This window comes from Numida meleagris, chromosome 2 (genome assembly GCF_002078875.1).
Source record: "Numida meleagris isolate 19003 breed g44 Domestic line chromosome 2, NumMel1.0, whole genome shotgun sequence".
NCBI lineage: Eukaryota > Metazoa > Chordata > Aves > Galliformes > Numididae > Numida > Numida meleagris.
Window position 1 is genome coordinate 79,115,847 of NC_034410.1, and position 25,296 is coordinate 79,141,142.

Here is a 25,296-nt window from a genome sequence, read left to right on the forward strand (position 1 = left end):
CAAAGTTTTGTGCTTCCAGCTGGTGCTCTGTGGCATCTGCCCTACTTAGGTAGCAGAGGTCCAAAAGGTTTTTATTCAGAATGCTTAAGTCAGATCAGAATCCGCACCTTGAGTACAGACAGCACAGTGGGCAAGCAGAGCTTAGACTCAGTGTAGCGACGCTCATGATGTTGGGTGGTTCCTTAAAGGCTATCAGTATAAAGTTATGACATCTCTAATTCATCTCAGACATTCACTTGCAGTGTAATTAGAATCACTCAATATAGTTCTGGGCTTTTTTTTTTTTTTTTTAATTCCCTACTGCACTGATGTTTATACTAAAACCTACTTCTGCCTGCTTCACTAAGAATTAGAATTTCTCTCATCTTTTTCTCATTTTTCCCCACAGCCTGATAGCTTCTCAATTTTATCAACTCCTGATCAAAGTAGAAGATAGCTAAATTTTATTTTCACTGTACTACTATCAAAATATACCAAGAACATTTCTGCACAATAAAAAATGTTCAAGGGCACACCTAAGCTGTTCATACAAAAGCACAGTGTAAATATGCCAATGCACAGCTACTATAGCTTATGCTACAGACTGCTCACTATTTACACAAGGCAGTCCCAAAGGCTAATTGCAGTGGTGCTGCACAGGGGCTGTTAAGGCAGCTGCAGGCTGCCAGTGCAGGCGGTTGGCCAGGCCTAGCGGAGCATCCCCCTGCAGCGTGGCCACACTCCTCAGCACACAGCCTGCCTCCAGCATGCTTGCCTCTGGGTAGAGAGCCAGAATGCTCCCGGGAGCAAGGCCAGGTTTGCGTCATTAAAAACAAAACAAAAAAACCCTCCAGCAAATAACATACTTTTTGGTTTGAATGCGAGACGTTCTTCATATTTCCAGTAATCAATGCTGGGACTACGGCTACTATTCTGGCACTTCCCAAAATCAAGAATGTGATGAGACTCAATTCTTCCTACCAAGCCTCATGATATAACAGGCATGAGGAAGAAGAAATAGTGGCTTTGAATTCATTCCGGTTCTGGGTCCTGACAGCCTCCAGTGCTCTGTCCAAAAAGCCTTCAAACACCCATGGACCGTGCAGCTCTTACAGCACTGAAGGCTGGCTGTACAGTCCAGTGGACTCATTACTACTTTCTTCATTAGTCTCATCTTCAGTAATGAGCTACTGAGATTTTGAAAACCACATGAGCTCACTCCCTGATTTCTTCAAGAGTAATTGGACAATACATCCGCGTGATACAGGTCACAAGATGACACGAAATGAGATGTCTTTCCTACACACCATCTTGGTATTTGTCCACTGAATTTAGTTCATCTGGTTTGGGAAAGTGTTGCTTCTCCAAGTAAGAGGTATCCAGGCAAATGCAAGGTCTGGTTTTCTACAGACAGATAACAATCCCACCACAGAGGCCTGATCTTTCCCAATCACAAAATTCTTTAAAAAAAAAAATAAATAAAGAAGTTAAATATGGTACAGAGTGATCTATGTATGATTTATTTATTTAGCTTAAGAATCTTCATTCAAAGGAAGATTTGAGGAAGATGAGATAATGCATCACTGCCATGGAAAATAGTTGGCCAAAGGGAGAGCCTTAAGCTGGACCTAAGGAATTCCCTCAGTTAATTTAGGTGCAGGATTTGGCCTGTTCAGAGGAGGTAAAGACTTGTTCACTTATCCTCTTGTTATCATTTGTTTTCCAAAAGTCATGTTGGTAAATGTAATTACAATTAAAGATTAAGTACAAAATTTGCTATCTGTCACACATGCAAAATTTAACTTGGTACATGGAGTTTTCATTATTAAAAAGTTCATATTTTTATACAGTTTCTCTTTGCAAAATCAACATCCTTGTCTTCAAAAGAGCCAATATGAAAGCTTTGCAGGAAGAAAAAGCAAATATATATATATATATATATTTACTGTACCGTAATTACAACAATTAAAACTAAGAAGTCTGTTCACAGGAGTTCCCTCGAAGGGTAACTAGATCTAGAAAAAGAATAACATTAATTCATACCCATTTGTGAATTTAATTTGCTAGAAAAGAGTAAACAATTTTGGTACATCAAACTGCTATTTGGAAGTTTGCCTGGGCTGCATAGAGGGGGGATGTGAGAAATTTGCCCTATTTTTACAGTTGAAAGCTTCATTGACTCACACAAGATACTTTAGACTAATATCCTGTGGCATCGCAGTGACCTACATGTAATTATTGCATACTTTTTCCAAAATATTTGTACACAACCAAAAATTATAACCTAAGTTACCAACCAGTTCTTAGTTTATACCAGCAACACAAAGATGGACTTCAATTAGTGGTAACCTTGCTGCCTGATGTTTTTAGCAAATTTTTAGATGAATGTTTGGTCTCGGTTTGGTGTAATTTTCTGGTTACCATTTTTCCTACACAAACATATTTATCCGGTTAAGTAAATGATGTTTAAAAACGTGCAGCTGTCCTTCCTCCACACCCACAATCAGTGCCCCCTCAGACGTGCAGTGATTTCATGTGCACACTTCTCACAAAGACAGACATGGGAAAAAGGGTCTTGCAGTGCCCCATTGAGTCCCCACCAAGCAGGACTTCCTTGCTGCTCCTGCCTTCACCCGTTCTTCCCAGGGCAGAAGGCAAGGGCATTGATGCAGTTGCGAGATCCACTGGAGTTTTCACCTGGCTGGTGGCCGGGCGTTGTGGGGAAGGCGGATGGGTGGTGCTTGAAGAACACGATAAAGATAGTCCTGTAATCTCTCCAATCAGAGCTCACCTGCCAAAGCTCATGGACAAGACCTTCTCAGTTCAGCTGTTTAGTTGGTACTTTTATGTTTAGAAAAAGAACTTAAAAGCTTTTTGGCAGTTACTGCTTGAAGGGTCATCATTTCTCCAAACGTGAGACATCTGATGCGTCTTGCTCATCACATTAGTAGCTGATGAAATGACAATCATTTGCAGTCATGTTTTTTCTTAACTAGCTACTGATGAGGTTTTTCCCACCCCTGTGCTCACAAGCTTGTGGACTTCAGTGGTGCTAATTTATACAGGACTGCCAGGGTTGACATCTAAAACTTCTCAGTATAAAACTTAACACAAAATGGGCTTTTTCTACCTTTTACCCTTTTGTAAGAAGGGATAATAACACTGAACCTCCTAGGAGCATCTGTCTGTTCAATTACCACACATTTTTTAACCTCTCATGCTAGAAAGTGTTTGGTTACACAGCTGTATTAGCTCAGACCTGCCCTAGACCATGGACATTGGTCAGTGCAGTACTGCTTTTGAAACTATTTAAAGGTTCAACGTCATTTATTTTCTTAGCCTTTTACCACAAAATCATATGTCAGTGTAATCAAGCTGCCTATGTGCTTAAAAAAAAACCTAACGTATTTATGTTTTTTTTTTTATATATAGAAGAATAAATCTTCATTGATTTCAGTAAACCTGATACTCCAGTTTTACATCCAGGACTGATACATTAATGCTTTCCCCCATTGGGCAATTACCCCATTTGCCTACATTTGTTCTCAGATTTGAAGAAAGACCATTACCACAGCAGAAAGGCAACAATTACATGATCTACAGACCAGGTGAGAAGTTTGGGCTGTGAGTAAATTTGGTGTGGACTCTGCCACAGCTGCAGAAACGTATGTGACTCCTGCTTTCTTACAGCTTCTCACTGCTCTCTGACTTTAGAGGAGTAGTTGCAGTTCCAGCTCCTTCAGCCACCAGTTTCAGAAGTGATACAGAGTGCCCAACTGCACTACAGCTAGCAATGGAATGCTGTTTCCTACTGAAGTGAGACCGGTAGTTATCAACAGATCTTGTGGGAAAAATGAAACGATTCTTGACACATGCACTTTTTTTGAATAAAATAAATAGTTTATCACTAGATCAACTGCAATAAATATCAACTGCAAAAAAAAATGAAAAACCACCAAAAAAAAAAAAAGAGTGGTTTATTGCAGCTATTTTTCAGTGCTTTACTGCTTTTACCTTTCTTTGGTGGGCAAAGACAGAACATGAAACAATGCCCAGCAGTGCATAAGCAAAATGTTGCAAACTTCTTGTTGAAAAAAGTGGGGGAAACTGGATGGAATAAAAGAGGAAAAGGATCAGAAGTGTCTTAACAAGAAACACGTCTTAAGCTCCAGCTACATTAGTACAATTTGGCATACAAAAAGAGTCCCCACCCTCAACCCTCTTTATTTTGTTTTTATAATCCAAACTTCATGGTCTGAAAGCTCATTTTCTGACTCCTTTTCATTCACGTATGCATCTTTTTCCTACAGGTAAGGACATAATGGACAAAAGTTTTAATTTAGTAAGACTTGAGCATAGATGATATTCTTTCTACTTGAGACCTAGCAGTATGACATGAGAATAGTCATATTTTGTGCTTAACACGACTGGATCTTTAAGTTCCTCCTGCATACCCACAAACAACAGTTTCTGTCACTGCAGGGTTGTGTTTCAAAATTACTGAAAAGCAAAACTGAGCTGTTCCATAAGCATCAATATTAACAACACTTCATTTCTTAGAAAGTCACACCAGACGTTCCAGCTCCCCAGCAACCTCAGTGTTTTGCAGTGAGCAAACAATATATCCACTCAATTCTGCAGCCCAAGACTACTTGAGGCCCTCCAAAGTATATCATAGAATCACAGAATCATAGAATGGCTTGGGTTGGAAGAGACCCCAAGGATCATCAAGTTCCAACTCCCTGCCGCAGGCAGGGCTGCCAACCTCCACATCTAATACTAGACCAGGCTGCACAGGGCCCCATCCCACCTGGCCTTGAACACCTCCAGGAACGGGGCATCCACAGCCTCTCTGGGCAGCCTGTTCCAGCACCTCACCACTCTCATTGTAAAGAACTTCCCCCTGACATCCAACCCAAATCTTCCCTGCTTCACCTTCAAGCCATTTCCCCTTGTCCTGCCGTTATCTACCTTTTCAAGGAGTTGACTCCCTTCCTGTTTGTAGGCTCCCATTAGGTACTGGAAGGCTGCAGTGAGGTCACCCCGCAGCCTTCTCTTTTCCAGGCTGAACAAGCCCAGCTCCCTCAAAGTCCTCTAGATAGAAGCTGACCAAAGGCAACACTTTGCCTATGCCACCCACATGCTGTGACATAACTTGTGATCAGAGATTTCTGGGCTCAGCAGTACAGGCTGCAACTGCTCTTTGCCTATTTGGCCCCAAAGGCTTAGCAGGCTGCAGGGAATCCCTTTTCATTAACACAATGCATAACCCATATAATCAGAACAGCTCATTCCAATCTCCAATTTTAATCCTTGTTTATGACCTGCAAGCAGAGAACCTTACATTAAGCATCATTATGTTTGATTGTGGTTTGCATTCGGCATTCTAAATCCATAGTGTGTATTCAATTTTTTTTTTTTAAAAAAAATATGGCTCATTTTCACTAAGAGCTGGTCATTAAAATGTGCTGTTGCAATCCTCCTTTAACTAAGCTTGTCCTTTCCACTGTTCTCCAGTAGCTTATCCACTTACCTAAACAAAAGTGTATCCTAAAATAATATATCAAAATTCCCAAAGTTTACCTTTTCTTTTTTTAAATTGGATGAGGGTAATAAAATTAGTAGCATTTCTTAAGATTTTTTTTTTTTTAAACTAAGTACGTTACCAGATTCTGTTGAATGGTACTACAATTGGATTAAATACAATTAAGGTGCTCTGGGGAGGCTGAGTAGACAGGTGTTTTGTTATCCTGCAATACTTCGTATTTAAATCTGAGATATTAAACAAAATGTTTCTTTTCATGAAGAAACAATTCACTTTTTAAAATTATTTTAAAACTCGCGTCCATCAATATTTTAAAGCTAGAGCATTTTTTCAGTTCTGTTTTCACTGTTTCATGGAAGAGAAGAAAATGATGACTTCCAGCCCTTCCCTTGGCCTAAGTGAGTGTTTCTTATTTGCCTCCAATCAGTTGATAAGCTGAAATGAGCAGTATATCTGCATCTATAGAAATTATTATTGTCTAAATGTTCCAGCTCCTCCTCTTACACCCTACAACTGTTACAATTACAGTGGTTTGTCTTTGATTAAAAATTTGAGCAGCACGCACAGCCACACAATGTAAGTATGCATTTCATTCTAGGCTTTGGAATGGATTGTCACAATTTATCATTTTAAGTATATTTTTAACAGAAAACTATGAAGTAGAATTTAGAAAAAAAATGCTATTATTCAGTCTTCATAGCCACCTTCTTACATATGTTAAGGGTACGTTTACTTTTATTCTTAGATACTGTTAAACCCCCTAGTTTCTACATATCACCCAAAAATGACACACAGGTATTTCAGGATTCTTAAGGTTTTGTAGAGCAATCCCTTTTGGTGGCATGGCTAGTTCCAGTGAAACAAGAATGAAAAGCAAAGAATCCCTGCAACTGAGAAATGTTTAGAAAGATAAATGCGGGTTCATCTGTAACTTTAGCTTGCCTCCAAAAGGCAGCCATGATGTTCTTCTGTTGGCAAGAGCTAGGACACACTAGAGAATTGCCCATTATTTTCTCTCCCCAGAGTCAGATTACCGCTCCCTTGGCAGAACAGCCTCTCTGCTTAGCAGTTACTGAGGACTCACGCAAGACCATGTTAAATTTATAACTACATCACTCAGTTTTATCTTAAGGCATTATTTGGTTATCTACCTCACTTTCATATGTGTAAGAAACACAGTAAAACCGAAGATGATGCATTTTTTTTTTCAAGAAAGCTGACAGCTGTTTACGGAGATATAAAATAATGCAGAATATACAGGACTGTACGTTATGGTCTACTGCTTGTAGCTGAACAGCCTCCCCAAACCCTTTTATCAGCCATACCAATCATAGGAGCTACTTACAAACTAAACCAGTGGCAATACAGAACAACACCATGTTTGTGGGTACTCAAGCGCAAACCCATTCTAAGACAGTATTCAGTATAAGCAACACTTTGTTGTTTTTGTGGGGGTATTTTTTTTTAATCCCTGTGCAAGACAGCATAGTTTACAAAATTGTAAAGAACTTCATTGTAAAGGACTTTACTTTACAAAGCTGCTCAACCATGGGACAGTTCTGCTCATCAGTCCCATTAGAAGGAGCTGTGCCTAGTTGCATGCTCTAAGAATTGTATTTTGCTTTCTGAAAAACAGCAAAAAAATGAGGCACCACGTCCTTAAAGAAAACAGACAGCTACTTATAGAGGTAATGAATTTAAAATGGAAACAGGTTGTTAAATGTCTTTGTGGCAACTAGAATATGTGGTGTAACATTCAGAGATGCTGCTCCAACCCTTGCCTGACTTCTGAATTAGTAAGTCATTAGCTTGGATAATGAAATTCCAAAGATATTAGGCATTATTGCTTCATTCACGACATGCACGTACTTGAAAAAGACTTGCTTTATTCTTACAAACCCTTAACAAGAAACAAAAACTTTGAAGCCTCTCTGAAGATGTTCTCTTGCTAGTGCGGCCCTACTCACAGTCAAAGCCTACAGGCATTTCTAGGTATCTGGAAACTTACTCTCTGCCTTCAAAACGAAATTGTTCACTGCAGATTTGAATGCTAACGTGCAACAGAAAGCTTTGTTCCATACTCACATGCTTATTAGCAGGTTGACTCTGAGGTAAAGATCCAGGGGCCAGCACTGGAGAGCTTGCGGGACTACAGAGTTCTGGAAATGGATTTGGTATGGCTGGCAACGACGATGTTCTGAATTGCTGTTCTTCCTCTTGCAAACGCCTACAGACATAGAAGCATTAAGAGGAGCAAACTGGCATCACCAGGCCTGTATCTCCTGCCCCACCATTCAGTGTACTAACATTAAAAAACGGAATCAAAACCATTTTTTTTTCCCTAGGTAACAGCTCTATAGCTACAGCAACTGCAAGCCCAATTTAGGTAACTGCATGTGAAAAAACGACCAGTCATGCATCTGGCTTGTTTTGTTGCTTATAACTTGATCGCTTGGGTGAATAAATAAGGTAATCGTGCACAAAATGTAAAGAGTAAGAAGTAATCAGTCTATACCCTCTGTTGTAAGCACTAACTTACAGGCTTAAGCTCCGTGTGTCAGAAAATCAGTTAAGATCTTCAAACTGACCTAAAAAAGGAGGAGGACATAACTGCAGTAATTTGGAGCCAAATTCCACATAGATCTGCCAACAAACATGTCTCCCAGTAAAGTAGGTTGGCTGAGACTGAAACCGACACTGTCACTTCATTACAACGTGACATTCTATTTCTAAGCAAGTCAGCATTTCCTGGAGAGATGAGAACACAAAGACTCACCTTGAGCAATAAACTGCAATTACACTCTCCTAGCTTGTAAGATTACTGTTCAGACAAGTTTTACATGCATCTCCTGAGATGCATCTCATTAAGTCTACGTAGGACCAACACAACTGCAAGTTCCAGTTAGCAGTACACTTGTAGTGCTCACACCATCTGAAGGTCTACCAGACAGCACAATGTTAGAAAAGACATAACACCTGTTCAACACCATACAGACTGCTTTACCTTTCCTACCGTTGTTGTTAGTAGGCTACCCTATGTCAGGTTTGCCTCTAACTCCTTTGCAGAATGCACCACCTAGTGGCAACTGTAAAAGTTTCAAAAGGCAATCAACTAACTCCTGTATTTGAAAAACGAATCACTCAAAACTTAATTTGACCACCTTTTTTTTTTTTTTCCATATGCTCTTCAGCCTACTACCCTCAGCAAGCTCTTATCAGAGCCCTCTTGGACACAACTGTTTGTTTTGCCTCTAACTACATGTCCAATTCTGAGTACGCTTGTTTCCCATGCCTGCACCAGAACTGCAGTGCTGATAGAATAACAAATACGGAATCTGCTTCACAGGTAATGCTATCCCCTAATTAAATTCCCTTGGAATTCAATGAATGACCCTACAGTTTTGTTTTTTGCTACCGATAGCAGGTTCCAACTATAACTATGAGCTATGAAAGTAACTGCTTCAATTTTTGTGCTACCCATGTGCACACTTCTGTAAAGCATGAACTAAATAATTGTCTAAGATTTCCTCAGCGCAGTGGACTTAACATATTAGCAACTGTGTAATAGTTCTTTGTATCGCAAACTTTGGACTACACATTTGCAATGACCTGCATTATAAGAACTGGAATTACAGATTTTGCAATTCAAAAGGTGCTGTTTTACTAACTTGAAATTAGACTATGCTGCACTTTGCTCTGCCTAGAATGCTGCCATGCATCATTTATTTTATTACTGAGATAACTTAAAGCAGTACTTTCAAGAGTAGTAACCATTCTGTTCTGGCTGAGGAAAAGACACAGCTGCTGCCCTAGAACTAGAAAGGTGTACTAGAAAGGTGTCTAGATAAATCTGAATAAAAGTTTTGCCATTATTTTCTTCAATGATAAACACGATACTCTAAAGGGTTTGCAAAAGCGCAGAATTCAGAAAGCTGGAGTGTCTTTCAAAGAAAGTTGCTAAGTTTAGAAATGCCAAAAAAAATTAAAAGGAGTGTTTTTACAAAAATATTTACAACAAAACATGAGTTATACCGCCCTAGAGAGTGAATTCGTTAATACAGTACTATTCAAGGTTAAATCTGAAACTTGTAAAAAAAATTGCATCATTAACTGACTTGGCCATAGTATGCAGTTACTGCATATTACACTTCCTATAGAAAAGCTGCCTGTCTTAAGAATATAATTCCTATAGAAATAGATCAGTGTAAAGAATTAGGAGCAACCATTTTTAGATCTTGGATTTTTCTTCTATTATTATTGCTCTCCACTTGTCTCAGAGAAGCCTTTGCCAGCTAGAAGGAAAAGAAAACTCAAAATATATGTGATTCAAGAAATGTACCTGCACATACTGACCTTTCTTAAAAAGATTTTAAGAATCTCAACATTATCTACAGACTCTCCAGTTACCACCAGTCTGTGTGTGGAGTATTCCACTTCAAGCTTGAATTCAAGTCCCCATCCTGACAACAGCGAGACAATCTAAACGCTTCTTTTTCTGTAACGTCTACCATAATGCACTCAAGTGAAATAGAGTGCTCTAAGAAGAATGGTTGAAGATCTACAACGTGTTCATTTTTCATTTGTCTTGGACCTTACAGGAAGACTCCACTAAGAGAGGTATTTTTATATATCAAAACCAGCTGAATGCAACCTCATCTATCTACATCACTCATCATGATGTATGAAGTCAAGAAGCCACTAATTGCCAGTACTGCTGGCAGAACAGTTTTTAAACATTTGGATTTGTTTCCAAACATGGACATTGCTTCTGAAATTTGGTATCAATACTACGCTTCCATGCATGTCTGCTATCAAAGCCACAACAGACACTGATGAAAGCAGTAGAAGTGTGGCATGTTTGCATTTTACAAAATACATGGAAAATCCATATCCTCCACCAACCCAGTGAACCTTTTTTCCCCATGAAGAAGACCACTGTGACACTACAGGACCCTTACTGGAGTTGATCTATTTCAAAATGCAGTTCCTCCAAAGCTACTTCAAGATGACTTGAACCAAGCAGGGTGCAGTCCCCTGGTCCTACCTGACTGCCATAATGCGCACGGGCTGAGACCGCTGCACCTTCTGCCTGGGAGACGTGGGCTGCAGGGCACTGGATCCTGAGTTGGGCAGCGGGCTGCGGTTAAGCTGGCCATTCTGAAGGAGCGGAGTGGTTTCTGACTGCATACTGCATGTCGAGTACAAACTTTCAAATGATGAATTCATGTCATTTACCAAAGCTTCTAGGTCCACGTCGTCATCTGAAAGACAAAGTAAAAGCAGCATAACATACGTGAAAGTCGCAGATGAAATAAATTTGGAAAGATCAAAGACTACCTTTCAGCCAAGTTGTCACATGTCCTTTAGCTCTATCTTTACAGTACAATTTTTTTTCTTTTGCAGCAAAAAAAAAATGCAGCTACTAACTTACAAGAAAGCCACCGGTGATCATGTCTGTCTTCATCAGCAAAAAGCCACTGATGCTGAATGAAGTATTTTTACTATAGTATTTACTGATCTTTATAGCATGCGTATTTACTGATAAATTGTGTGATTTTTAATACCAATGCTGATGTGAAGCACCACTTCAACTGACATACATTTCAAAGAGCATATCACTAATATCTCAGTTCGCTTTGTCAGTGTATCAAGCTCAGATTGTCAAGCAGTATGACAAATAACATTTGGAAGATCCAGTACCCTAAAAACAAAAAAAAGGATAGCGCTGCACAAGTCAACAGGAGGAAGATAAACACCTCCACTGTGTAAGTCGGAAAATCTATTATAGTTTCCTTAAAACCCCTCATCCGCACATCTGCTGTTTTTGAGATACAGTATTTTGAAGGGTGATGCTGAGTTTTTAACTGTCATTCCAAGAAGTTTTGTATACTTATTCCTGCAATGCAATGAAGAGATTTCTGCCGTAAGGAGCTGAAAGTAAATCAACCAGGGATGTGGTATGCATGGTTGGAGGAACATCATTCGTCCCTAAGAAGCACACCAACCCTTCCGTACATGCCAATTTACCTTCAAGTAAGTAACTCATGTTCATTTGTTCCTCTTTAACAATAATTACTCTGCAAGACAACAAAGCTGGGAGCCTTTTGAACTAACCACCCTCTGAACTCCAATCTCAGTCTATTGTAATTACTCCCTAGCCACAAGTTACTCTGTATCAAAAGTTCAACATGCTGAGGAACACACACATAGATATCTGCTTTTGTTCAGACAGTCACTGTGAAGTAACCAACCACTTCAGACCAAAATCAACTTTCTTTCCAACAATTTGCCCTTTCTTCCAACTGTATCAACTGGCCTAGTAAAACATATCACAGTTGTCTACAACCTCTAGTTTCTCAAAACTGTTCAGGACAGAGATGGATAAAAGCAGAGACAACCAACAGAGCTAGCTAACATTTACATAGCACTATTCAGCTAAAATACGATTCTTGCCCAAAGTAAGTACTTACACTGATACTTTGGTTGTATTTTCTAGGTAAATCATAGAATATCCCAAGGTGGAAGGGACTTATAAGGATCACTGAGTCCAACTCAAGCCAACAGGAACAATTATTCACCTTATGACCCACTACCACATTTATTATTATTATTATTATTATTATTGAGATGCCATAAGTTATTTTGTACCAGTATCAACTTTCTGGTAGGCATCATCAGAAACAGTACCACTGCACTGACATCGCATTTGCTTTGAACACTGCCAATCATAGTTCTTGGCACTGGACAAACTGAAGATCTGCTCAGAAAAGGTGTTAATCATGTACATACATCTGAGCTCTATTTGTTTATTAGAAATATTACATTCCTCAGTGAAAGTCAGGAGAACCAGTACTAAAGTAAGATCCACATGGCCCTCACTGAAAATGTACTCACAGCATTTCTAGGTTAGAACATCTACTTAAAACAAACAAACAAAAACACCATCACCCTCAAACAGATTTCTTCTTTTTTATTTCTTTACGGTTATTTCCCTCAGCCTCTGTACTTACTAGGTACTATCCAGCTATTAAGACACCTTTGCTAGGCTACACCATCTTTACTGTCTGCCAGTTAACGCATTTTTTTTAATAGCCTAGTCCTTGCTTTGCTTGGATAAAGTCAACAATAATTTTCAGGCTATTTTGAGGGATCTTGAGACAGAGTTACAATTTACATGTCATTCCATCCTCCACATTCTTATCCTGTTTGGAAAACACATATCTGAAAGACTTCTTGAGCAATCAGAAGGGAACCACAAGAGTAGGAGTATAAAGAGGGAGAGGCTGGATTACATGGCTTTTTAATTTTATCATTCATCTGAAGTACCAGAGGACTAAGCTGTAGGGCTTCAGATGTCTGTCAAATAAAAGCTTAGGGGTTGGTGAAGGAGGCACAGAATAAAGACCCTGGCCAGAGAGTCAAGGAGTGAATTACAGCCGCTTACGACTGTTTAGCAGGAAGGGAAGAAAGTCAAGGCATACATTCTGAGGAAGTCTGTACAGCTCTACCCCTGAGGGTGCTAATTTATTAACAACCTGGAGAAGGCTATGAATGTGCAAGATCATTAAGTTTTCAGATGATTGTAACTCAGGAGGAACAATTAAGAGTCAGCTCAAGCTATCTGAATAACCAAATAGGCACAAAGGTGTAATACAAAGTCTTAATAAAGCACAAAATGAGGCAGTTCATGCAAAACACCAAGCAAACCAAGCACACCTCTTAAAGCACTGAATTGCCATTAGCAAGCTTTTAAGCATATCAATTACACACCGAAATTCAATTTCCAACAAGACAGGCAAATATAGAGCTTTCTTAATAATATGTTGCACTGAAGTCCAGAATCTGGTTTCACTCCTCCGTTAGTTCCTTTTCTCCGGGGGTGAAGCATTGCTAATTATAGCCTTCAACTCTTCTACAAAACTTTTGCAGGAGTGCAGATCCTAAAGCTTTGTGGAGATAAAGCCTTCAATCTTGAATTTCATACAGTTTCATCTTTATACAATAGCATTTACTATTAAGTATCATTACGTTTTGGAGAGATTTCAGCACGCTGCAATAGGAAACCTCTCTGCTGCAGCCTGCCTCAGAAGTGCCACCAGATGTCTCAGCCTGCCAAGTAATACAGTGCTATTTGTGATGCTTCTCTGCAGAGATCAATTAAATAAAAATAAAATTAGTGATCCACAAGATTTCTAAGATAAGCTTTCATTATTTGCAGGTACAGTATCCAAAAGGACATTTCAGATACAGTGCAATCCTTCAGAGTACCTTTCTCTACCAATCAGCAAGGTTCAATCTCTATCAAGATCACATTATCCAGAATAAAATGCTGACAGAGCTGGATTTTGAGAAGACTTACTAGCTAATAACAAAATTTAAAAATCATAAGCCTTTGAGTCAGTGTGTTATCATGCTGGTCCTCCAGGTATGCACACACACAAATACTGCAACTGACCTGGAAGGATTACCTTTGTTGGTTATAGCAGGCAGAGCTGCAGGTAGGCAAAGAAGCTCTTTCTTTCTCCAGCTATCTTTCAGAGGTATGCTTCCAGGGATGCTAATGACTATTTTCCTTAATCTGCATTAAATTCTGCAGTGAAAGAGGATATTCAATGTCTGCTTTTTTTCTCTGAATTGAACTGCACAGAGGCTAGCTTATCGCTTCCATGCACAAACATGCAAGCAGCCTTGAGCTTTTTAAAGTTGTTTTTCAAGGAAAACATTGGCAAAAACTAGCTCTGACAAACTCCCACAAATCTTTTTTTTTTATTTAAATAAAAGAACTTTCCACGTCTATTTTGGTTTTTTGAGTAGTAAGTTTTCGGTGTTAGAAGATACTGTTTGGTGGAGAAGATACTGGTAGTTCTGGAGACTTCCTATACCCTGAGAAAATATAGTTGGCATGGCAGTGAGCAGCACTGGCATGCCTTTCCTTTCCCCAAGTAGAACTAGAGTGCACTCTTTGGCAACAGTTTGAACTTAATTTTGCTTTTTTTTTGCCTACAGTTTGTTAAACTTTGGCTTTGTTCACAAACCAGCTCCAGTGGATGTTGCAAGTAATATTTTTGATAAATTAGATCATGATTCAATCACAAGAAATAAAAAAAAAAATCAGTCAAAGGCAAGAGACAACTCTGTTATAAAAATAAAACCACTATCGAGTTAGTAAGCTAAGCTCTCATGCTCCATAAAAATTAGAGCACTTGGAATACCATCTGACTGTTTTTGAGCATACCATAGTGGGATGACAGCCACTCAATTAGGTCTAAGTAAACTTCAGTCTGTGCCTAACCAAAGGACTTCCAAGTCCCATTTATCTTTCTGCTTCTAGCCCTCCCCCGTCTCCTAGATCCTAATTTATTTACTTATTTTGGTCCTTGTTGGCCTTGATGTGTCAGCTCAGTAATGGGAATGAGCAAGATCCCACTTACTCTGAAGCAGGATAATGCTGAAGTGAGCTCTGCTCAGCTTCATCTGTGGCAGCCTCCTGAATTAAGCAGGTATTTCCACGGCTGTCAAGGGGCTCGTTACACTGCAGAGCTTCTGTTTACTGAAAAAAAAGCTGACCATGGAAAGAATCCTGGCTTTGGACTGGAGACCAGGTTACATTTTATTTCTCTAAATGGCAGCCCAGCAAACACCCTTCCTTTTTACATACAATCTGGGCAGCTCGTAGGGAATACTCTGAAAAACACTGCAGGAATTAAGTGAGCTGTGATAAAATACTGTATACTTAGACACATAATATCCTTCTTGTTTGCTCATTTTAGAATTTAATTCTTCAGCCTTACTCCTCATATCATTTCACAGAAAAGACCAATGTGAGTGCTACCAGGAATTCAGCAGAAGATTTATAAAAAGGCTATACTACCTCTCCGTCTCCATCGAAGTGTATTTGATCCTACAGGTAACATAACAGTGTGTATATAAACAAGTGCTTGACATTACAGTAGGACAGCTGCTGATTTTGATCCTCTGTCCCCATCTGACAGCCTGTGGTAAATCAGTTCCTCATAACCAGTTTCAGTGCTGAATATTCAGTGCTAATATTCAGTTAGACATTAAAAACAATTTATTCTCAGAATGGATGGCAGTGCATCAGAATAGGCTGCCCAGGGCAGTGGTGGCATGACTGTCCCTGGAGGGTTTTCAAGAAGTGTGTGGATGTGGCTCTTAAGGACAAGGTTTAGTGGGCATGGTGGCGATGGATCAATAGTTGGACTTAAAAGACAGCTAAGATTATCTTAGCTGTCTTTTCCAACCTTAATGATTCTAAGATATTCAAGAACCTACTTGGCAAAGCTAAGGTGAATCTAAAGCAAGATTTAACCCAAGTTTAGCTGAAGGATGGCATTTCCAAAGCACTTTGAACACATATTAATTGGTCCTCAAGGAGTCAGAGGGAAACAGTGAAAGAAAAGAAACATACACAGTTGCTTTGATTATGCAGTGAAACACTATATAAATTGTAGGTAATACAGGAAAAATATATTTGTTTTAAAATGAACAGGTCTCAAACAGAACTTAACAGGGAAAAAGACATCTAAAATATCTGCAGTATCTACCTCAACTTCCTGTTACAGATCTCCAGATCTCCTAAAACTGCATATAAGTTATTTTGATTCATTCTGCTGATGTGTTTTGCAGGTTTTTCGGTGTTGTGGAAATCTCATGTTTTATTATCAGAAATAACCAATCAGGGATAGAATGCCACAAACATCTCTTTACAACATAATGCTTTGTTATGGGGATCCTTTGCAAAAGAGTATGCTATTACTGCTGCATGTCCCTCCAGTACTGTCAATGGTTTATGGGCGTTCGGCCCGGTTCCGTGACAAAGGGGACGGGGGACCCACAGGCCCACGCCCCGGGAAAAGGGAAAAGGGGAAAAGGGTAAGGAGATGGCCCTGAGAGCAAAGAACACTGGCAATGTCCGAATGTTGTTTTGACAGGGTTTTTCACAAATTCCAACTGCTAAAGCTTTTTGGCAAGATACTATTGCTGACAACACACAGTGTTGTAAGGACGCATAAAGAAGTCCATTCTACGTAACAGTCACAGCCCTCTGGTCCCTTCTCCCTCTGAAAATTGTAAGCACATTCTCTATGCTTACACAAATGTCTCACCTCCCTCCACAATCTACATCAGTTCCACTGATGCTACAGGCACCAGCTGCCTATTTGGACTTGCAGTTCTTGTTACTTACAGGCCCCTATAGCTGCATGCACCTAGGACTTGAAAGCTACTACACCCAAGGAAGATGCATGCAACAGAACGTGTGTGACGCAAAGCAGATTTCCTACAATTTCCTTTGACACTTCCTCCATGACCTTGGCAGAGATGCCACAGCTGAATGACATCCCAGCTCCCAGTACCAGCTCCACTTCCACACAACCACTCCCTCCAACATTAAGAACCACGGACAGGCAGATTTGCATCAGACACAAAAAGACTAGTAATTAAAAACATCTGCAAGTCCTGTGCATTCATTCTGTTCCCCAGATCCACTGCTGGACCCAACTCTAAGACTGTCCAAAGACTGAATTTATTCAACATCAGAAGCCTGGAGGTTGGTTGGTTTATTCGAAGTAAAGACACAAGCCCAGCTTTGTCTCTCACAGTCACAATCAAGTTCAAAGTGATCTAGTTTGATTTAAAAATGTCAACCCTGCACGTCTGAACTCCCCATCTCTGTGTACCCTATGAGTGCCCTCATGGGACTCTGCACTGAAGAGTCTTCTACCTTCTAACTAACATTCATCATCTTATGTGAAATCCTCTACTTCACACTGTAACTATGGTTGCTGGCTTACAGAATGTCACATCAGTGTATGCACAGCTTCCCAAATGCTAAACAGATCATGCCATGGAAAGAAGAGAAAGAAGCGGAGATGATGGTCTGTAAATGAGCATGACAGTGAGACAGGCATTTGCAATTCTTGAGCTCACTGAAATGCCATAAAGAGAAGTAAACAGGGAATGTGTAACCACTCCAGTATTCTCCAGGTAATTTTTTAAATCCCATTTGCATCTAATTCAGTTCCTGTCAAAAAGGCTGGAAATGTTAACGCAAAACACAGGCACGTTAATTAGTGGTGGTGGGGAGAATTCACTTTATAAACATCTAACTAAAGGTTTATGGTTAGACTCCAGTAACATTCTTACAACATGCTTTAAAAACTCCTTGACACAGAAGGCAAACTAAATTGAACAAAATTAATGTTGCTAGGTAACAACTACAGGAATAAGCTACGTATGAAAGGTATTCATCAAAAATCAAAGCATTAATGAGTAACAGGAACAACTAGTTACACGTGTCCTACAGCAGGAAATAATCACAGAATCACCAAGGTTGGAAAAGATCTCCAAGACCATCTAGTCCAATCATCCACCTACCACCAACATTGCCCCACTAAACCATGTCCCTCAGTACAACATCTAAATGTTTCTTGAACACCTCCAGGGATGGTGACTGCACCACCTCCCTAGGCAGCTTGTTCCAATGCCTCATCACTCTTTTGGAGAAGAAATTTTTCTAACATGCAACCTGAACCTCCCCTGGTACAACTGCAGGCCATTCCCTCTCGCTCTATCACTCCTTACATGAGAGAAGGGGCTGACTCCCACCTCACCACAACCTCCTTTCAGGTAGTTGAAGAGACCAATAAGGTCTCCCCCTAGGCTCTTCTTCTTCAGACTAAACAATCCCAGTTCCCTCATTAGGGTCAATCCCTCCTGGTTCCCGCTTCTTATAAAACTTGTGCTCCAGTTGTAATAATTCCGTTGCACCCTCTCATACAAATCTTGATCACATAAAATAAGTTCCAGGAATTCTGATAGAAAAAAATGCAGGGTTTAATAATGAAAAATTCAGCTCTTGCCTAATTCTCACACCTAACAGCTAGTCACATAAAGAATAAAGATTACACAAGATGACCATCTCAGGGATAGAGGGTGTGGATAAGGTGGATCTGTCTGTTTAATTTCAGAAAAAATCAAGGTAAAGCACATCTCTAGTAAAGGTTTTTAATGGTTTTGCCCTTCGATGAGGCTGCAGTTACTTACAGACAACCTTGAGAAGCATCTCCCAGTGTGCACCTTCCCATTTGTAACCTAGGAACTGTCAAGTCACACTGGCCCTTTTTATTGCAAGGCACTCACTTCGTTTGTCATCTCAACTGAAGGCTGCCTGCAGTGGGTTACACCATCACCTCTGAGACCTCACTTGATTCTAAGACACAGCTGCTGAAGAACTAACGACTTTCTATGAGACAGAGTAACCTACAGAAAACTAAGAAGACATTGAGGATACCTAGAACAATGATCATACATACACCTATGAGCTTTATTACAATTACAAGGGAGAAGAAACGAGAGTTCTAGTACGGCCAGTTCCTTTTACAGACCCAAACACTACAGTTAGGAAACACAAAGTTGGGATTCAATCTTCCCAATATGCATTTTCTAGGAAGACGTTTGCAGCTTAAAAAAAAAAAGTGGGAAAAAAAACAGCGTTCTTAAAAGAAGCATCAGGTCAAAATTTGAACCAAACCCCAAATATAACACCAGTTGTTTCAGTGTTACTGTACAGGTCAGCAAATGTACCGCACGCGGGTTCCAGCAGTCATTGACGGCAGAGCTCCTGTCAGCAGCAACCGCCAGACTTTCAAATGGCTCTTTGCATGGCCAATGTTTGCAGAAGCAACGCTGTATAGTAAATAGTGAGTAAACAGATCACTTAAAGCAGTCTGAAGTTAAGTAGACCTCTGGGAAATTATCATTCCTGGGACGGTTACAAAATCCAGTCATGATTAATTTTCAAGAAAATGGTAACATCTGCAATTTTCTTCTACGAATGTTAGGTTCAGTGGTTTCCCTGAACCATTTTATCGTATCACCCAATTTTAACATACCAGTTTAAGAAAAAGACTGAGAAAGACCTTAAACAGAAAGTATGTGTTTGGTTGAGCTTGTAAAGACGGAAAAAAAAATAACTTAAAACCCAACATGCTTCAGTTACACAGGGGATAGAAAATAACACTGACAAGAGAAGTGACTCCTGTGAGCACCACACAGGACACTGCAGGGTACTATTTCCAAGGCCAAACCTGGAGCTGGAAGAGACCAGTCCTCAGGAAGCCCTACAGAAGAATACAGTGGTTCCATCAGAGAAAACCTTGATACACCATGGGGTGAGCAGACCCCACAGGAGAAACAAACAGATGTAACTGTGAAGCTTAAGTCATGATTATGTCCTAGCCCTTTCTGTACACCGGTGGAAAAAAATTAAAGAGAGCAAGGGAATGAGTGCATGAGGCAATCAGGCCTACCAAACAACTAGCTGAGGTTGTTTCAGCTCTGCTTGTATCCCACCTTATTGGTAAGGTGAACTGGATACCTCAGTCTTGGTGCATCATCTCTACAGCAAAATCAGGAAAGAAAGCTGCGCTGTTGCATTCCAAAATTACAACTGTAAGAAGGCTGTCATTTATCCTTCCAAAGAACACAGCTGGGTAATGCCTGGTGTGCTCAACAGGGCAGCAGAACTGCTACTAGCCTGTGTAGGCCACACAAAAATTAACAGAAAATCAACTTTGGTTTTTCAGAGAAAGGGGAAAACAGCATTAACCTACTGACCTGTTACAAGGTACTTCCAGTCCAAACTCAGGAAGCACAACACCGGATGGCAACAGATTGATGAATTGAAATACTGTCTGCTGGCCACACAGTAAACGCTTGGCAGACTGCATCTTACATTCGAAAGTCATATTTACGGGTGAGCAAGTTTAAGAGGATATCCTGTATCAGCATGAGCTACAATTTGATACAGCAAAGGCCAGGTTTACTTGAATGTTTATTAATACTGCATATTTTTACACTGAGGAAACCAAAGAAATATTTTTAAAATAGTGTGTTTTCCTTATGTTTGCATGAATGAAAATGATTGTTTTTTCAAGTTTATTCTACCATTTCCTCACGTACGTATTTCTATTTGTGACACACTTCTAAAGTTTTAGATATCTTTTTCTTATTACCCGTCTCAGAAAAAAAAATAGCACAAATCAAATATACACAAATAAATAACACTCTGACAGACAAGTCAGAGTTCAAAAAAGGAGCTAAAAACTTAGACAGATGAGAAGAGCAACCACATGTCTTGCAAGTCCTAAACCCTTAAAGGAAAGTCAAAAATGCAGTCAAAGCATCCACTGCTTTCCTTCAGGGAATCTATGCTCTCTCCCTGATTAATGTCGTAATGCCTAGCCACATAATCCCAGCTGAACACTACTTACGACCTGATATAAATACTCCTGCCAGGATTAGTCACTCCCACTCCGCCAAGAAAGCCCAAGCTTCACCCCAACTCCAGGGTGCAACATTATGTAGCCTTGTACAGAGCTGCTACTCACCCATAGCCGGAGCCCCAAATACCCTCCCCAGGGCTGCTGGGAAGGCTGGGGACGGGGGCTGTGTGCCTGGAGCAGCAGTGTCATTTTGCTTCAACAGTGCCACGCTGCAACCTGAGCAAAGCTTCCATGTGATTTAAGATGGGGGTTCCACTAGTGCATCCCTTCATGCAGGGGCAGAGCCTGAGAGCCAACACTGGAACATCATCATCATTCAATCAGGCAGCTACCTCCTCATGCCAGATAATCAAACTTTTGGTCTTTGGGACTTTAAACCACAAGTTTTTAGGATTTCCTTGGAACCGTTTTATTGCTGGCTTAGGGAGCACTTTGAAGAGGATGCAACGCAAGTTCCAGAAATTGCATGTGACAATTAATGAATCAGCTATTCCTCTGGGTTAATTAAAGATTGCCTTCTCAGAGCATAATAGTTACCTAGCTGTGACCCACATATCAGCAAAACAGACAACAGGAATACATCATATTTGAGAGTACTTCTAGTCAGAATTTAGTTAACAGAACTGAAGTCATGAAAAAGTTCAGTTCTTTAATACTGGGGTAATTTGGGGTTCTTTTTACCAGCTGATTTAATAGTTTACTATTAACTCCAGCTGTAATCTCAATAAATTATCTAGAAGAGACTGAACTGCAGGAGCGTCGTTTGTAATTTCAACATCAAAAAAGTCTCCTAAGAGCCCCTAATTGGTGAAATTCACAACTGAAGTATCAGCGAGCAAGCTTTGCTATGTTAACATCATCTTATTACAGACAAAGGAAGCTGCTGTCAGATGGTTCTCTTGTTTCCTCAGCGTCACCTGCTATCACCTTTCCTTACATTTCTTTGTCCTCTAAGGACAAAGAGTATTTTGGGGTATTCATCTAATTCCATGTCCACATGGATAGCTTGCTGCCCTTGGATCAGGAGCCTATTTCAGCCTCTCTCTTACCACCAGTCTAGCTCAGGAGTCAGCATACCAAGCGATCCCTTCACATGCAAAACAAGGAGCTCTCTCCTGTCTCTGCCAGTAGAGGAGGCCAAGCAACAGGGGTGGATAATTTCAGAATTATAACTGTAATAAGGTATGAATCTCTCTGCTGCTTTAGAAGGGAACACCACAGCCCTGTCGCACAGATTCGCAGATGGCACAGCATATTGCTGCATTCGCATCCCAAATGGCTGCCTGGAGACACTGCCGCATGCACCCCAAGCCAGGATGTGGGAGCTGGGCTTGGAAAGGGGAATGGGCATTGCCAAATGGCACATTTCCCCCTGGTCCCAAGAACTCCCATTGGGGAACTTACTATTTTTATTTTTATTTTAAATATAAACAGAGGCTAAAAACAGGTCAATGAAAACGAAGAACACAAAAACAGCACTGACACGGAAGAAACAAAGAAGCTGAGATTACACAGAATTGTAAGGAAGTTTCCTCAACTGTCCAAAAATCTCCCTACTCTTGTGTCACCCTACATGACCACACATTACCATTCTAACAGATATTAAATTAACTGCTTGCAGTCGATAATCCGAGACCAGCCACAATGCAAAAGGAAAAGCAATCAATTTACCAATATATCTAGACCCAAGAGAAACAGATGCTATTGGCTTCTTCTAGAATCACAGAAGAATTCTAGACACGTCAAATCAAGTTTTCTTTTTAAATCAGCTACTCAAAAACTTGGTCCTTCACTGTTTCACATAGTGCAGGCAAGCTGGACCAGTTAAAGTACGTTAGGATCAGGTTAACCTGAAAGCAAAAGGCACAGACATGCTACACAGAAAACCCACCATAGCTCTATATGACTCAGATCCCAGTGGCCCCCTGCCATGTTCACTGGGCACATCATCCACTTGCCATGCAGCTGCAAACCTCCTGGGTTAGAAACTCTTCACCCGCAGCACTTCAGATTTCGGAAGGACTATTTAAGTAGGCCTGAGCTCGCCAGGATTTTTCAACCACGTAAGCACAAACCACGAAAACCCACACAAAAAGAATAATTCAGGTGTTTTGTTGTTTTTACATAAATAAGAGCAAGCTCATAACTGAACTGCAAAGACAAACTCAAAAAATTAGCAGTCCCATGATACCTTTTTAATATGCAAACTTACAAACACACAAGCTTATAAAAATGTGCTTGTATACGCAAGCTTGCAAGCAACAGATACCTACCAGAGGAGTTAACAAGACACACAGGCAGTGTAAAACGTCCTCACGCAGTAACAAATCCACTCAGACAGTGGTGCTATAGCATACGGTAACCGTGCATGGCTTCCAGCTTCACTCTGTGCATGTCACAAACTGCCCACAATCTTGATTTGGACAGAAAGACTCAAATGTTGTTACTGCAATCCTAACTTCATTAATGAAATTACATACTAATTGCTTTGGTCAATAGCACCTTAAACACTTTAATTACTTAAGACACTGCTTGCTGTCAAGAACTACAAATTTAGCTGCATCTTCCAGCCTGTATTTTGGTTTCTTATAGTTTTTTTTTGCTCCATTTTAAATCTGCTGTGTTTTTACTTTTTTTTTTAGCTGAAAGTACCATTAGTTTGACAGAAGCTTATCCATTCTAGCAGGTAAAAAGAGATTTAAGTCAATTAACAAATTCAGATTGATCTTTCCTTGAAGCTTCTTGGCTTTAGGAAAAGTGCTGCAACCTTCTGCATCCTGAATGCAAGAATGTCAGCTGCTTGGAAATTATGCATTTCTCAAGTATCCTCACATGGCACAGCTCGCCATTCTGAAGTGCTGTCATGAACCACTTGCAGCGCCGTGTTTACATAAAGGCAGAAATAAATACTGAAGTGCTTATCACAGTCAGGTAAGTTCAAAGACAGCGATGACTGAGGTTTATTGCTACAATGCTGCACTCTGGGGATAAATATTACTGCACAACTGATATCAAATTACAACAGTTCTACAGATTTCTCCTAGTTTATCAAACTAGGAAATTTGTCATTTTTTCCTCTTTTATCATGTGAGCTTAAAAAAATGCTGGCTTACTATGTTTGCTTTATAAATTATAAAAGAAATTACAGTTATAGAATGATACTGTTCTAATTCATTTTGGAATAGTTTTAACGCCACAAGAAGATTTTTCAAAGCTACAGGCACCATAAATAATGCAACAACGCAATATCATCAAAACGATTTTCTTTGGAGAAATAATGTGTTTCCACTGATGATGTACAATTTTTTGTTAGACCCTTAATGAACCTGTAGGCCATCTAAATTCAAAACAATGCAAAACAAAAAAGCAAGGAGGTTGTTTTCTTATTTGGCAAATACACAAAGTGAAGCATAAACCACAGCACTGGCACTGTTACATCAAAATATACAGTTATGTACAAGTATTTTAAAGTTTTAGGAGGAAAAAGTAAATGAAGTTTGTTTCTGTCTTCTGATGTGCTTATGCAACCATGAATTCTTAACTAAGATCATAACGGATGAAACTTCAACACAGTTTGAGAAGAGCAAAGGCATGCATAAAAGCATCTACACCACAGAAAGTGCTAGAACTAGCTTCACAGCTTTCTCCATCCCCAACAGCCCTCCAGTGCGGATTCTCTACCCAAGCTTCCTTTACAGTTTCTGGGAACTCATTTTGCAATTTACATTGCGTGAGATGAAGGGCAACACTTCCTTTTGTACTTGATTCCAATAAAATTCAGATTCTTATCACCTTACTCCTCCATCATGGGAGGCACTGTGTCAAGGACAGCCGCTTACTTGCTTGCTCTTTTCTACCACATTAACTTCCATACCGTCCACTCTACCAACAATCCCAATTTTGTCCCCACTAGCTAACTCTTCAGTTGATAGCCACGCCCCAAACTGAGGCTGTGTTAGACCACTCTGCCTTCCCACAAGGCCACAATAAACAGCATACTGAAGTAACCTAGACAATGCACACCAGATGTTTTGACTGATGTTTTTTGGGCAGGAGTTCATACACAAAAGTTCTCAACAGCAGTTGTATCGGGTCAGTGAATAAAATATAGCATGGTATATAGTAGCATCTTTCCAGTTCAACTTAATCTGTATACAAGGACCTACCAAAAGTTTAAAAGACTGTAAACGGTTTGCAAACCTAAAATTGAGATTCAGTTTCTTCCAAGCCAATTTAAAAGCCATTTAACCCACGCCACTAAAAATCTTTCACCTCACATACTAAAAGCCACCAAAGCTGTATTTAGGTAACAGCACAAAAACACTTTTTCCCTGTCCCTTCTGTGTCAGATTTGTGCTCAAAATGAATAGAGATCTAACAGTGAGGGATGAGCCTTCTTCTGTGTTCATATGGTAACAACATCAGAAGGACTGATTTCAGGCTGGACCTGAGACACACGCAATAGTC

The 25,296-nt window shown here is 40.0% G+C and overlaps 1 protein-coding gene across 2 annotated transcripts in view; it reads right to left on the reverse strand.

The window, feature by feature from the left end:
• GRB10 (growth factor receptor bound protein 10) overlaps positions 1 to 25,296 on the reverse strand; it is a 143,321-nt gene that overhangs the window by 48,126 nt on the left and 69,899 nt on the right. For both annotated transcript variants that reach the window (XM_021385792.1, XM_021385793.1), the window contains exons 5-6: positions 10,569 to 10,785; positions 7,610 to 7,751 (exon numbers count right to left, since the gene is read on the reverse strand). In XM_021385792.1, coding sequence (XP_021241467.1) covers positions 7,610 to 7,751; positions 10,569 to 10,785 — 359 coding nt within the window. The remainder of the gene's footprint in view (positions 1 to 7,609; positions 7,752 to 10,568; positions 10,786 to 25,296) is intronic.